The following is a 13,681-nucleotide window of genomic DNA, read 5'->3' as shown; positions in this document are numbered from 1 at the left end:
GTCCTCCATTGTTAGTGAACATACGAAGAGGGAGGCAGCAGTCTAAGATTTGTTTGCGCCTGGATCCAGGAAGAAGCTCCAAGAGCACGGAAAGTTCCTAGTCCGCTGACACACAGATCTCCATCTCCACCGTGAGGCCACGGTTGTATGCATGCGGCTTCCAACCGTGACAATGAAGATCGATTTGAGATTTACATTGTAAAACAGGTGAAGTTTGAGCAATCATCAAACATGCACATGTAGGTCACAAATTACATCGTTATGCAGTGGTGATTCAAGACCAGTCATACGTCATAAGGCATGTCAAGTAATGATTTCTTACTGCATCCTTGTTAATCAATAGGTCCAATTTTTCACTAGTGATGAAGCAAGGTTACTGACCATTTGAGCAGGTGGGAAATTCATGGATTGAGTCTAGTTCAAAGCATATATAAAATTTAAAGATAGCAAACCTGATTGAAATCCTGAAATAATATGATTTATAGTTCTTTCCTCATGTGTACTCTTGCAAGTATATCATATTATGTATTTTAACTTTCAAGAAATGTTAATGCACATATACCTGTCAATTCTTCTCGTTTTTGCAAGAATACCTGTCTGGTCGAACTGACTTTACTACCATTTTACATCAATACTCCTGAAAAATTTGTAAAAAATATAGCTTTTTACAATGTAAGTTAAACATTTTTATGAATATTAATGCAAAAGAATAATAGTATTCTTTGATACTTATATATATAGTGATTTTTGATTAATAAAAATACAACAAATCATATTTACAGGGATATACACAAAAAAAATTATAAAATGTGTAATTGTCAGCCTCCAACCTGGACATTCTAAAGAAGTGCTAACGAACTAGATTCACAACTGCAAAGTATTTAAGTGGGTGAACTTCCAACGCTATGCTCAGAGTGTTTCAGGTCTCATCTCATTTGCATCACTCAGATTGGCAGACGTTTCTCGGGTGAATTAATCACCTGGTGGCCCCTCATATTTTGAGCTATGCGTCTGTTGCGGTTCGATTAGTTAGACTTATTAGGTCAGAATCTATGCCTAGCCTGACGTGAAGATGTTATCTGCTTTAGGAGACCATCAGGACGTACCTAGTGCGGCTTGAGGCACCCCTCATGGTTTTGCCTTTTGAAACCCATGCCAATGCGACCTGAATCCGTGCCGAAGTGATCGGACTCAAAAAAACACCTCCACGTAGGGGGGAAACTACCAAGTCTTATAAGACGAGGTGGCCTACTGAACAGTTGATATGAGACTAAAAAATCTACACTCCCTCCGCAACAGTGATCCTCCCAATCAGAGGACCGAGTCTGCTGGAGGGAGACTTGCATGGACCACAGTGTTGTGGTTCGGTCAGCCAGACTTATGAGGTCGGAATCCGTATCCAGTCCGACGTGAAGGTATTATCTGCTTTGGGAGCTCATCTAGATGTATCTCGTACGATGGGTGTGGGGCACCCCTCATGGCTTTGCCCTTCTGGATCTATACCAAAATGACTGAATCCAAAAGATATCTCCACATGGAAGGGGGCTGTCAAACCTTATAAGATGAGATGGTTTGACTGAATAGCTGATGTAGGATTAAAGAGTCCGCACTCCCTCCGCAATACCCTCCTTTCAGAGGGCTCTCTACTTCAATTCTTCGTTTTTCATAATGTTCTGCTATTGGTCTCTGAATTCAAGATGTTGGTTTTCAAATGTTCTGTTTTCTGTACACACCATCTATTGAAAGGTGGCTGCTTTGTCAGCCTCCCATTGCATCACTGGAGGAAAAAGAAAGAAAAAAGACTGCAAAGAATTTAGGTGAAGACGTTATTAGCTAAGCAAGAAAATTTTTTTCCTATTAAAACCTCCAAACAACTTACACGCAATCTCTCCATCCAATCTTTTTTTCTCTTCAGTTTTCTTTTCTTGGTTTTCGGTACAAGGGATCTTTCCACAGATTATCCATAGGATCCCGGCTTCTTCAAGCTTGCAATTCCTGCAGGAAGGCATTGACACAAATGGACCCTCTTCCTGCACTGCCTGCTTCATTGGCCAGGTAACCGCCGGAACATTTACCTCTGCAACTCATAGGAGAATACTTTCACCTTGCAGCTGATTTCTAATCTGCATGAATTCCCGACGGCATGGGTGAGAACACAACTGAACATCCCATCTCGATCCCAGTAGTAATCAGCAAGAATCTCCTTCAACCCAAACGCCCCCCCTTTTTTTTTTTTTTTTTTTGTCAATACATCAAATCCAGCCAAGCTGCTTTTAATTGCCTGCCGATAACCAATATATCTCATCTCTCTTATCCGCAACAACCTGGATCTCCACTGCTCTCAGGAGTGAAACGGCTGCACGCCTTCACCCACGCATCGTGACAAGATAAAATTTTAATATCTACAAACAAAACTTTTCGTTTTCTTGGCTGAGCAACCGACAATCTTCAAACCATTATTTGCACACCTTCGATAGGAGGATATACATATATTTAGATCGCGCGGCTTCTATTCTGCCGTCATTCACGAAAGCAAATATTATCTTTTCAAAATTAATAATACACAAAATCACCGGGCGATTAAACCCGTTCCGCTCCCGCCGTACCAGACGGTTCGGCCCCATCCGCCGTGGATCCGGACGTCGCACCTCCGGCTCCGCCTCCACCAACGCCTTCGAGCGGATTCCCGGAGGTGGGGAACACCCGCTTGCTCGACCCCTCCGCCGCCTCCCCCTCCCCCCTCCATCTCACGGTGAACGTCCTCAAGAAAAATCCCCACCGGTCCGACCTCCCCGCCCGCCCGCTCCGCCACAACCGGGCCATGCCGCCGCGATTCCCCCTCCTCGATCCTTCATCGCCGGCGCGCGGGTACTCCGCGACGCTCGCCGCCCGCCGGAGCCTCCCGGCCGCCGCCAGCTCCCTCTGCACCTGCTCCGGCAGCCGGAGCGTGTACCGGTCGTGCTCCCCCTCCGCCGACCGCCCCTCCGAGTGCCACCGCCGGAACTCCACCGCTGGCGGCTTCGGCCTCGCGGTGGGCCCCAGGTCCGTCCCCTCCGGCTCCCGTTCCTCCCCCTCGACGTCGATCGCCACGTGTTCCGGCGGGACCCGGGCGCTACAGTCGCCGGCGGCGTCGGTCGCGGGCTCCGCCGCTGCCTCGACCGGGGCGTCGGGGTCGGCGAGGTTGGAGCGGCAGACGGGGCAGGTGACGTGGGAGGCGAGCCAGGCGTCGATGCAGTCGGGGTGGAACACGTGGCAGCATCTGGGGAGCAGCCGGAGGGTGTCGTTGTCCGAGAACTCGGACAGGCATACCGCGCACTCCAGCGCGCCGACCTTCCCGCCCTTGACCTTCTTCACCGCCGCGTACTCCATCGTCGGGAACGTCTCCAGCACCGCCGGGTCGAGCCCCCGCCCGGCTTCCCTTCCGCCGCCAACGACGCCGCCGGCCGCGGCGGTGGTGAGGGCGGAGATGGCGGAGTGGTCGCCGGTGCAGCGGCGGATGTAGATGGAGAAGAAGCCCATGAAGAAGAAAGCGCAGATGAAGACGATGATGAGGATCGCTAAAGAGGGATTGATGTTGGTGTTGTAGGTGCCACCGTCGGTGGGCATCGACGGTTGGGCGTCGGCACACAGGGGGGCGACCAGAAGCAATGCCACTACGATTGGAAGCATCGGACGGAGTTTGGATGGTGGGGCGCCGGTGGGTGCAGCGATCGAACGGCTATGATTGGTCGCCATCGGAGTTCCGCTTGGAGTTTTAGCAGGCGATGGCGCGGGTTGAGGGGGATAGTTATACGGGCGGGCGATGGCGTGGACGTTAGGATAGATGTTGCTCATAGTCAACAGCTGGCGTGTCTCGCCCCTTTGACTTCAAAGGATGACACGTGGACAGCTGGAGAGCCCTAGATTTTTGCGTTTACTTGGTCGAAATATTGATGACCTTGATGACGTCGGAGATGAGATTCGGAAATCCTCTTTGCGCCGCTTCTAGAGGGATAAAAGTTTCAAAGAAGAGTGTTCGGGATTTAGAATTCTACTCCTTCTAGAACGGAGCGGGAATAAAACATTGAGAGGGGGATGGGATTTCATCTGGAAGGTGTCACTTTCCGTTCAGCGATGGAGAGGTTACCGTGTGGCTCAGGCTGTTTGACACCAATCTCGTCTGGTTCAGGAAAAAAAAAGAGAGACTATTGATGGGGTACTGTTGGATTCCACTGCTAGCATTGAAGGTAGATCTCTTTGTAATATTTAGAGTAATATTAATTGATGAGCATTGCTACCATTTCCAATCTACTTCTTAATCAATTTTTTAGCCTTCATGAAAGCCTGGAATTATAATTAGAAAAATAAGTGGCTGTCATGCATTAGGTGTAGCATGCAAGGGAGGCATCACCACTAGCACTTCTTTTTATAATTTTTTTTATCCTTCTTTTAGAAAAAAATTATCAGTTATAATTATTCTATCGTATGAATTTTGGACCATCCAACAAGACTTACCCATCATTCAAAATTTCTACTGGATTGAATAATATGAATGGGAATAAAAAACACAGCTAATCATGGTTCATTATTTTGAATCCAATTTTTGTTATATTTTTTTTAATTTTATTGAATAATATGGGGATGTTTTATTGGATGGTTCAAATGCCATGTCAACTTGTTTGACTTGTGAATCCCGTGCCTTACGACGGCAATAGCAAATTCTTCCACGGTAAAAACCATTTGAAATATTTCTAAGTTGTTATGTCATCACTTTTTGAAACTAATAAACTAGCATGCACATTGTCAAACTTGGACGGTGTCGTTGGTTGGGTTGGGCACGTGCTTTCTATCTAAAACAATGCTTCGAGTTGGCAACCCGGAATGGATTAGATTGGTTCTTCTTCAATCCCATAACACCATGTTGATATTGAACCAAGTTTTAGTGGATGTCTCAAAAAATTGGCCAAGCATGTGGCACACAACACTTCGTGATTTCGAGATGTTTGGTGTTTTGAGCCACTAAGATTCACAATTATGCTTGGTTAGGCTCATGCCTAATCCCATGTCGGAAGTTGCATGATGGTTTCCCATGAAACGTCGACGAATGTAACAAACTCTTTATGTAATGTATTTATAATGTAAACCTTTTGGAAGCAAACTTGGTTATCTACTTCCACAAGCGATCAAATTCCTTACTCTACCAACATGGAATGTTTCATTCTAAATAAATGTTTGAGTCCAATTCTTAATTTCTTAAGGGAAATAAATGAGAGAAGCAAATGAGTCATGATTGTATCTGTGAAACTTTATGAATAAATTAAGCCAAAAACATTAGTTGGATGGGGATAACATGTGTCCGGTGTATATAAAATGCAAACAGCATTGTGGTTTCATTTCCTAGATGGATCTTTGATGATGTCTATGTAGTGATTGTGATCTTGTTACTTAGGTGTTAATCTCCTTGTTGTGCTACACTCAACCATCAAGAATTTTGAGTTGAAAGTGCCTGCTTAGTTAATTTCTTGGCAATTGGACAAAGTGACATGTAATTGAATTTCGCCTTCAGCAAAACTTGAAGGTTAGAGGTATTAGAGGAGGAATATCTTGTTGTGTGGTACATTGCCGCGAGCCCTTCTTTTAAAACAGTTAGTGCTTTAAATTTGATTATTCAAAAGCTTGACTCGTAGAATAGATCAAACTTTCACTATGTTGTTCACAAGACTTACACATTTTTATTATTTAGAATCTAGGTGCTCATGAGGTGATTTGTTTGAATATCATGGATTTGGAACATGATAGAAAATATAGTGCGAACTTAATCTCCAGCCCAAATATCCAACAATAAAGTAGATACGAACTCCATCCGTAGCCTGAAGATCAAACAACAAGGTGGATAATAAATGTCATTGCTTGCCTAAACATCCATTAATAAGGTGGATAATGATCATTTTAAAATCCAAACCAACACCTCAGGAATATTTATTGATGTTGATGGATCTAAATTCAACAAAATTGCACAAAAGGAAATTAATCCGTCCACATATACAATCAAAAGTCTCCAAAAATAGAAGGCACAATCTTTTATTTCTGTTATTTTTGTTGGCTCTTTCTTGAGTAAACAGAAGAAACAATCCTTATGTTTGAGGGATTTGGGTTTGAACAAGTAATTCAAATCTAATCTTCATCTTCAGATTATTTTTCAGTTTTCTTGCATCAAATTTAGAATATGGAATTGCACATTTCCCAATTAGAAAAGAAAAAATATTTAAATTGCACTTAATCATGTCTGATTGAGTTTGCTCTAATTAAGTAGATCCATTTATTAACTAGTTGGAAAAGTAGTTTAAGATTTAATGCTTGAGCTAGAACAATGACGAAATTCATGGTGAATTAGGTAGTCTGGTTTAAATAAATCTAGACAAGATTTGGTGAGCAAGGTCTACACATGGAAAATTTGATTATATAGTAAAATTATCAAAGTGCATAATTTTGATAATTCACTCGTATTCTTCTTCCTCTTATTTTAAAATAGTTTTATGATAGAATTTATGACATGATAACTAGCATTTGAATCTAGTAGTCTCGAAATGACCTAAATTTGAGATTGTTTAGGTTTTCGAAATAGTGATCAGGACATGACTTTTTATACATAGAGAATTTAGTGACATAACAACATAAAGAGTTGATCTTGAAGTTGAGATTTAGATATCTATTTTTTTTAAAATTTTTATTTTCTAGATCTAGAAAAATTTGACCACTTTAAGTAGAAAGAAGCCAATTTAAATATGAAAAGATAAATTTTACTCATATAAATACAAACTTTTAACCATAGTCATATATTACATTTAGAACATAAAAAGGATAGAACTATATTTTTGATTTTTTATAAAATATATATATATTTTTTAAGATTTAAGCTGAGTAAATTGAAAAGAGAAATTTTTCTCCCACCAATAGATTAGCATCTATATATGATTTATTATGTAGCAAAATTTTATATCGAAGTAAAGTTCATATTTAATTTTTTCTATCTAGCTAAAGTATCCAAGTCCTGGTAATGTTCCTCTCTTTTTGTTTTTTCTTTTATTATTTTAGAATAAAAGTTGAGCCGCCCTATAAATTTTGAATCTCTCCCTTCAAAGACATCAACGCGTGGTGGCATTTATTTCCCCTTTTTTCTTTAAATTTGCAAATGTTTGTAGAAAAATAATCTATTTAAATATCCCGTTAAATATCCAACTGCCGGTAGCATCTTGATGTTACCTTTTTATTTTTTTAAAAAAAACATGTCCATCAAAATTTATTAAAATTAATGAATTATGATAAGGCAGGACCTAAGTCCTAGCCATCAATACTATCTCTTGGTGACTTTAATACTAGAAACAAATTACATCTTCACTATTAATTAACACTAGCTTAGAACCCAAACAATGCATGAGATTTCAAAATCAATTTTTTTTCATTGATCGAAGTTAGCACTTCATCAACTGAATCAATCACATATATTATCAAACATTGTAACAATATAAACATTCCTTAATGAATAACACTTGCATTACAATAATATAAATCTCAAGATCAATCATATATATTATCAAATATTTGCACTACAATATGAACCGCGAGTTTGAAATTAGTATAGTATTATCATCAAACTTCAATAAAAATTTTAATAAATAATTTATAAATACATTCAATCAAAATTCTCAATAAATAAATTTAAATACACTGCCACCATCTCTTCTGCCCCACTTCGTGATAAAGCAAAAGCAGGAAAAAAAGCAAGGGAGAAAAAAGCAAGAAAAAATAATAGAGAAGGGAGGAGGGGAAAGAGAGAATACGCAACAAAAAACTCCCCATCTCATGTACTCAGATTTCTCTTAATAGGATCTGTGCTTTGTGAACATGGATGATCCCAATTTCATGAAACCACTTCATAAATTTATTATTTATTATTTTTTTAATTATTTTTAAATATTTTTATCTCTTCTTCAATCTTCTCCTCACATACCCCCTCATTTAGTTAAAAAAAATAAAAAAAATCCACTCATAAGCGAAGTGGGGTCCGACCTGCTCTCTCCAAATCGAGTTGCACGATCCGCTCGCTCACGGCTCCCTCCAACTTTCCCCAAAGCCCTCATCTCTCCGTATTCCCTCGCCCTCCCACACATCCCCTCCGCCTCCTCCCCCTTTCCCATTATCCTCCCCGTCACTGCCCCTATCTCCGCCGCCCCCACCATCCAGTTCTCCTCCGCCGTTGTGCCCTGCCGCTGGCACCGGCCGCGCGGCGCCTTCACCTTCGGACAGGACTGCTTCATCGTCGAGGATCTCGTCACCAACGGCACCTCCATCCTCGAGACCGCCGCCTTGCTCCGCACCAATAATCTTGAGGAGCACGATGCTGTCGTTCTGATCTCTGAGATAGCAATCGGGACTCGGAAGGAGGTAACTCACCTAACTCTGCTCTTCCTCCTCTTCCTCTCCGAACCTCTCCGAACAGGAGAGGATGATTTTTTTTTTTTTTTTTTTGCCGAGCGGCTTCTTCTCCTTCGCCTTAAAAACTCACGTGTTAAAATAGAGGCTCCATCCTTATCCACGTGTCAAATGGAGAAGCACCAACGCGGTTGCTCTATTTTATATTATATATACTAGATATTAACCTGCGCGATGCGCAGGCCTCCTCCGTCTTCCTGCTCTCCTGCAGCTCGAGGTTTCCCCACCCCCCCCCCCCCATGGTTCCCACTCCGATCCAACGGTTCCCACCACGGTCGTGAGGGTACCGCGGTGGATCCGGACGTCGATCCCCTTCAACGCGACATCGGCCTCTTCTGCCTCGTCGTCCCAAGCGAACGTCCCATGTCTAATCTCAATGGCGAGTCCATCCCCGTGATCATCACCGCCATCCAGGCACTGGACCGCACCCTCCTCCAGCTCGCCACTAGTCATATACACATCGAGGTGCTCCAGCGAGACAATCGTCTGCGAGGCCATGATGAGATCTCCCTAATAAACCACGTATCGAATGGAGGCTTCTCCATTGAGATCTCTCTTTCTCTCTCTCTCTCTCTCTCTACATATATATATATATATATATATATATATATATATATATATATATATATATATGCATAGGCCTCCTTCGTCTTCCTCCTCATCCTTCGCAATCCGAAGCTTCCCCACCCCACCCCCCTTGGTTCCCACTCCGATCCAACAGTTCCCACCACGACCGTGAGGGTGCCACGACGGATCCAGACGTCGATCCCCTTCAGTGCGGCATCAGCCTCCTTCGTTTCGTCGTCCCAAGCGAACTTCTCATTTCTGACCTCGATGGCGAGTCCGTCTCCATGATCATCATCGCCGTCCAGATGCTAGATCGTACCCTCCTCTAGCTCGTCGCTGGTCGTGTATGCATCGAGGTGTTTCAGTAAGATGATCGCCTGTGAGATCATGATGAGATCTCTCTAATAAATCATGTATGAAATGGAGGTTTTTTTTATTGAGAAATTTTTATTTTTATATATATATATATTAGGTTAGATTAGGTTTGCATCCAACTGCTTTTTGTTTGGATTTTACGGTTTGTAAGCCCCGTTGATGTGGAATTGGTTTCATTTTTTTTGCTTCCCTTCTCATCAGGAAAAAAAAAAAAAAATGGTCTACACCACACCTTTTTCCAAACAAGCCACAGGAATTAAGTGTGCCTTGAAGAGCGTGCAATTCTGGTCGGCCTTTAACATTTATTTGTATCACATTTCTAGTTGAATATTTTTATCCCAGGACTTCCCATGGGCTTGACTTGACCACGCCCTGGGACGCAAAACGTTGGATTCTATAAGAACTCTCGATCCATCTACCCCTCGTGAACACCCAACACGGCACCCATTCGCTGTCGGCTGGCTAAACGCCGAAACCCACGTATGGTCCTCACACGTTACTAGGAGGGCGAGCATCTGGGTGTTGACCGAATAGTGCGGGCCAGTTAGGACTGGGTCGATTCAAAGTTTTGAGTCGTACCTATTTACGGTAATTAATAAGGAACACAAGTCAAATGTTCCGCCCGTCTCGATGGAGAACTTGTTCCCTGCACTTCGTGCGCCACATGATCTCTACGCTACCAATTGCAATCGCCCGTTCGTATGGTCTCATTTATAGGGCACATTTTTTGATGCATCGTTATAAAGACGAGCGGTCGTGGTCGGTGGCATGCATGAAGAGAATAATTTCTCGCCTAAGCCTTCCTTGCGTTCAGTAGCCTGCCTCAAATTCACAAGTTCGTCGTACTCTAACGTTAGGTTTGATCAGGGACTAGATTTGGACTCAAAAAAATATCAAATTTTACATAACCCGGTCCGTAATCCGATTTAAAATGAATAGAAGTTAGGTCCGCGATCCGGCCGATGATTAGCTCTATCTGTCTTGCAGAAATATGGGCCAGATGACCATTTGGGCCTCGCTCCTACCGAAGAGGCCTTCACTATAAGGCCTCCTTAATATGTTCTTCCATTGGTAATCATTCCTAAATCACTTAGGTGGCGTAGGCACTCCCCTTTTCCTCCTGGAAGGCAACACTATGAAGTTCCAAACGGAAAATCTCCTTTTATGTGAAGGAAACCGCTTAGTTATTGAGTATATTGCAATAAGGGTGTGGCAATAGACTGGGTTGAAGCAGGTTTGGATCCAAAAATTCCCAACACCCACCCACTCATTTACAATTGGGCTGGAAAATGTAAGCCCACACACATCCCATTTATTTTACCTAAACCTGCATCACCCATCAACCGTCCAATGCTCAAACCCATTTAAATTTTCGCTCAACAATTATATAATAAGGACAGCAAAACAATATCAGTAACTAAAAATTCATATTTAACGCATTCAAAAAAAAATTTTCGTAAGTTATTGTTGGGGAATACCGACTGACCGACCAACCGACCGACCGACCGATCGCCGGATGCCATTACCGACTGAGGGTATGTCGGTCGGGCGGACCTTTTTTACTCTCCCGACCGACTGCACCAGGGAGTCCGATGGCCGACTCTAGCAACATGTCCGACTGACCGTCGGAGGGGTCTGGATCTCCACCCGACGCCATACAGCTGGCTACCGGCCTAGGGTCGGTCGACTCCTCCGATCACCGTACAGCTGCCAGAGACTGTCAGTCCTGACAGCAGCACGCGGCACCGCCGCCTAAGGGCATTATCCCACCTAGGGCATTGTCAACCCTAGCGATTTGACAGCCCCACGGCGATGTGACACTTTCACGACGACTCTGACAGTCTACGGTGAGTTGATAATTCCTCACTTGTCTGCGCCATTAATGACGGCGCCATACCACGCTCCACTATATATATCGGGGAAGACTACAGTGCTAGAGGCCTTGGAGACAACAGGCTTGCTCCCTTTCTCTTCCTCTCTCGTTGAGCTCCTTGTTTTCTTTTCACTGTTGCCCAGTCACCTCTCTGACTTGACCGTCGGAGGGTCCCCACCGGAGCCGCCTCCGGTTAGTGTGGACTTTCTTTTTGCAGGCGCTCGTTCCCGACGATCAGGCGACGAGGAGATTGACCGCAACAGTTATCATCATAGGCACAAATAATTTAGAAATTTAGAATATATCACAATCAAAAACGAATTAATGATGAACTAAAATGCAATAGCAAGAACAGACAGATCAACATAGTCAATAGGTTTGGGTGCTGGTCAATTTCCAATGGTTCAACTCAGATGACCCACCAAATTCGAGAGCTAAATTCAGACCCTCCCATCTATGAATGAGTTACCTTCAGGCTGTCCCGTTTCTGACCATAATTTAAAAATGATAACCCGAAGGTTCATACAGGTTAGCAGATATCGGAGTCAGGTTTTGCTATCCCTAATCGCATTACATCAACTAGTTAGCATACATTTTGGTGAAACTAATTTAAGATTATTTTATCATATATTTCAAGTTTCTAATACTCATTCAGTTCAAGCTTATTCGAGTCCATTGGCATGAACGCAACCGTAACTCAAACTTTTCTCAATTTTTAATTTCAGCAAGATTTGTCTCAATCAGGCTGAGAGGCTCATATATATTCTAGCCCATCAAAAGAGGCTATGTGGAACTTCTATATTGGCTAATCCCAATTTTGCATTACTAGAATGCAAAAGACAAGAAAATAGGGCTGACTGCCCCACAGAAATTTGAAAGAAAACTATTCTGTGTGAGTCCAAGAAACAAGTGCACCATCAGACATCTATGATTTTGGTCCAGACTTTCCAAATTCAGCTAGAAAAATTATGATCGCAAAAGTTAAGACCTTTCATCGAATAAAGAGATGCCTTGTGAAGCAATTGAAGCAATATGATTAAGCATGCTTGTTAAGAAAGATCTTGGAGTTGCTTTCTCGACAACGGACCCAAGCAAAAGCAGCTAGCGAGCAACAACAGGGTGATATTTTGTGCTGGTTTTAGGAAAGTCTTTGTTCGCTAGTTTAAGCAGATATATTTGAAGCCCGAACGAGGATATTGATCTCCAAGGAGGAACACACTCCTTTCAAATGGTAGAGAAATAGCAGCAAGTAGAGAAAAGATGATGAACCGATTTATTTGCCTCGTTACAAATTATTCTTTTAGATGATCAACCAAAACAGTTCTATTAGTATGCGGATTTGCGTAGATGTCTATTTAGTTTCATATCGACTATATATTGGATAGATTTTTGATATTTATATGAGGTCAGAAACTTAAATAATATCTTTCGGTTAGTTTTTTTAAATAAAATTCTGAATTAAGATATAATGGTGTCATTGTAAACCCGCCTATAACACATATGGACTATAGGCAACTGCAGTGCAAATAGATTGGGACTGACTATGGGATAATTGTGATGCTCGTGATTTGATTTACATAGATTTAGATCTATAGCCCAACAAAGATGTCAGAGCCTTAACAAAAGTTACATATAAGGATCATGCGGATATAAATTTAATCTCATAGGACTATATAGTCGGTAGATTTTGAATATTTATAAAGGATCAAAGAATTTAAATAATATCTTTCAGTTAATTTTTTGGGATTTGTAATAATTAGAGTCTAAATTTGAAAAGTTCAACTAAATTTAGACCATAACCCCCCCTCCCCCCCCCCCCCCCAGCTTACTGGTAGGAGAGTTTCCCTCATTGTTATCTTTCAATATAATTAAGAGAATACAAGAACTTATGCATGAGTGGATCCGATTATATCTTTTGCATGGAAGAATAATACTCTTTCTTACATGATGCTGATCGTTGGATTGTATAATGTTTTTTTCGAGATCTGTACGGTAGATAGAGGAAAATGAAGTGCTTTACAATCCAAATGGTTGATGTTACAAAAAAAAAAAAAAAAAAAAAAAAAAAAATCCAATTATTCTTCCACACAAAAGATGCAACCGGAAATCCCGTATGAGCATATTCAGAGGTACGGTGAGAACAGTGGTATAGTTTGTTGACGGTGATGGGAGAGCGGAGGGGACGAAGGAGAGAGAAGGTCATTTTTCACCTTTTTCCTTTATTTCCCTTTCACAAGGAAAAGTGTGCCTTCTAAGCTTTTAAGGACACCGAACATTTCTTTTGTTATTTCATATTTTTAGAAGGTTTATGACAACAGATAGAGCTCGAGGCAATTAGATCACCAACAACAACCCATAGCTTCATAAACTCCAAAAGTTTCTAGATTGTTCATA

The 13,681-nt window shown here is 42.1% G+C and overlaps 1 protein-coding gene across 1 annotated transcript; it reads right to left on the bottom strand.

The window, feature by feature from the left end:
- Positions 1-2,431: 2,431 nt before the first annotated feature.
- LOC105041423 (E3 ubiquitin-protein ligase ATL31-like) lies at positions 2,432-4,299 on the bottom strand. Its single transcript, XM_073254148.1, has one exon. The coding sequence runs from the start codon at positions 3,832-3,834 to the stop codon at positions 2,581-2,583; it is 1,254 nt and encodes a 417-aa protein (XP_073110249.1). The 5' UTR covers positions 3,835-4,299; the 3' UTR covers positions 2,432-2,580.
- Positions 4,300-13,681: the final 9,382 nt, after the last annotated feature.

Source organism: Elaeis guineensis, chromosome 3, assembly GCF_000442705.2.
Source record: "Elaeis guineensis isolate ETL-2024a chromosome 3, EG11, whole genome shotgun sequence".
In the NCBI taxonomy this organism is placed as follows: domain Eukaryota; kingdom Viridiplantae; phylum Streptophyta; class Magnoliopsida; order Arecales; family Arecaceae; genus Elaeis; species Elaeis guineensis.
This window is presented reverse-complemented; position numbering and strand designations above follow the sequence as displayed.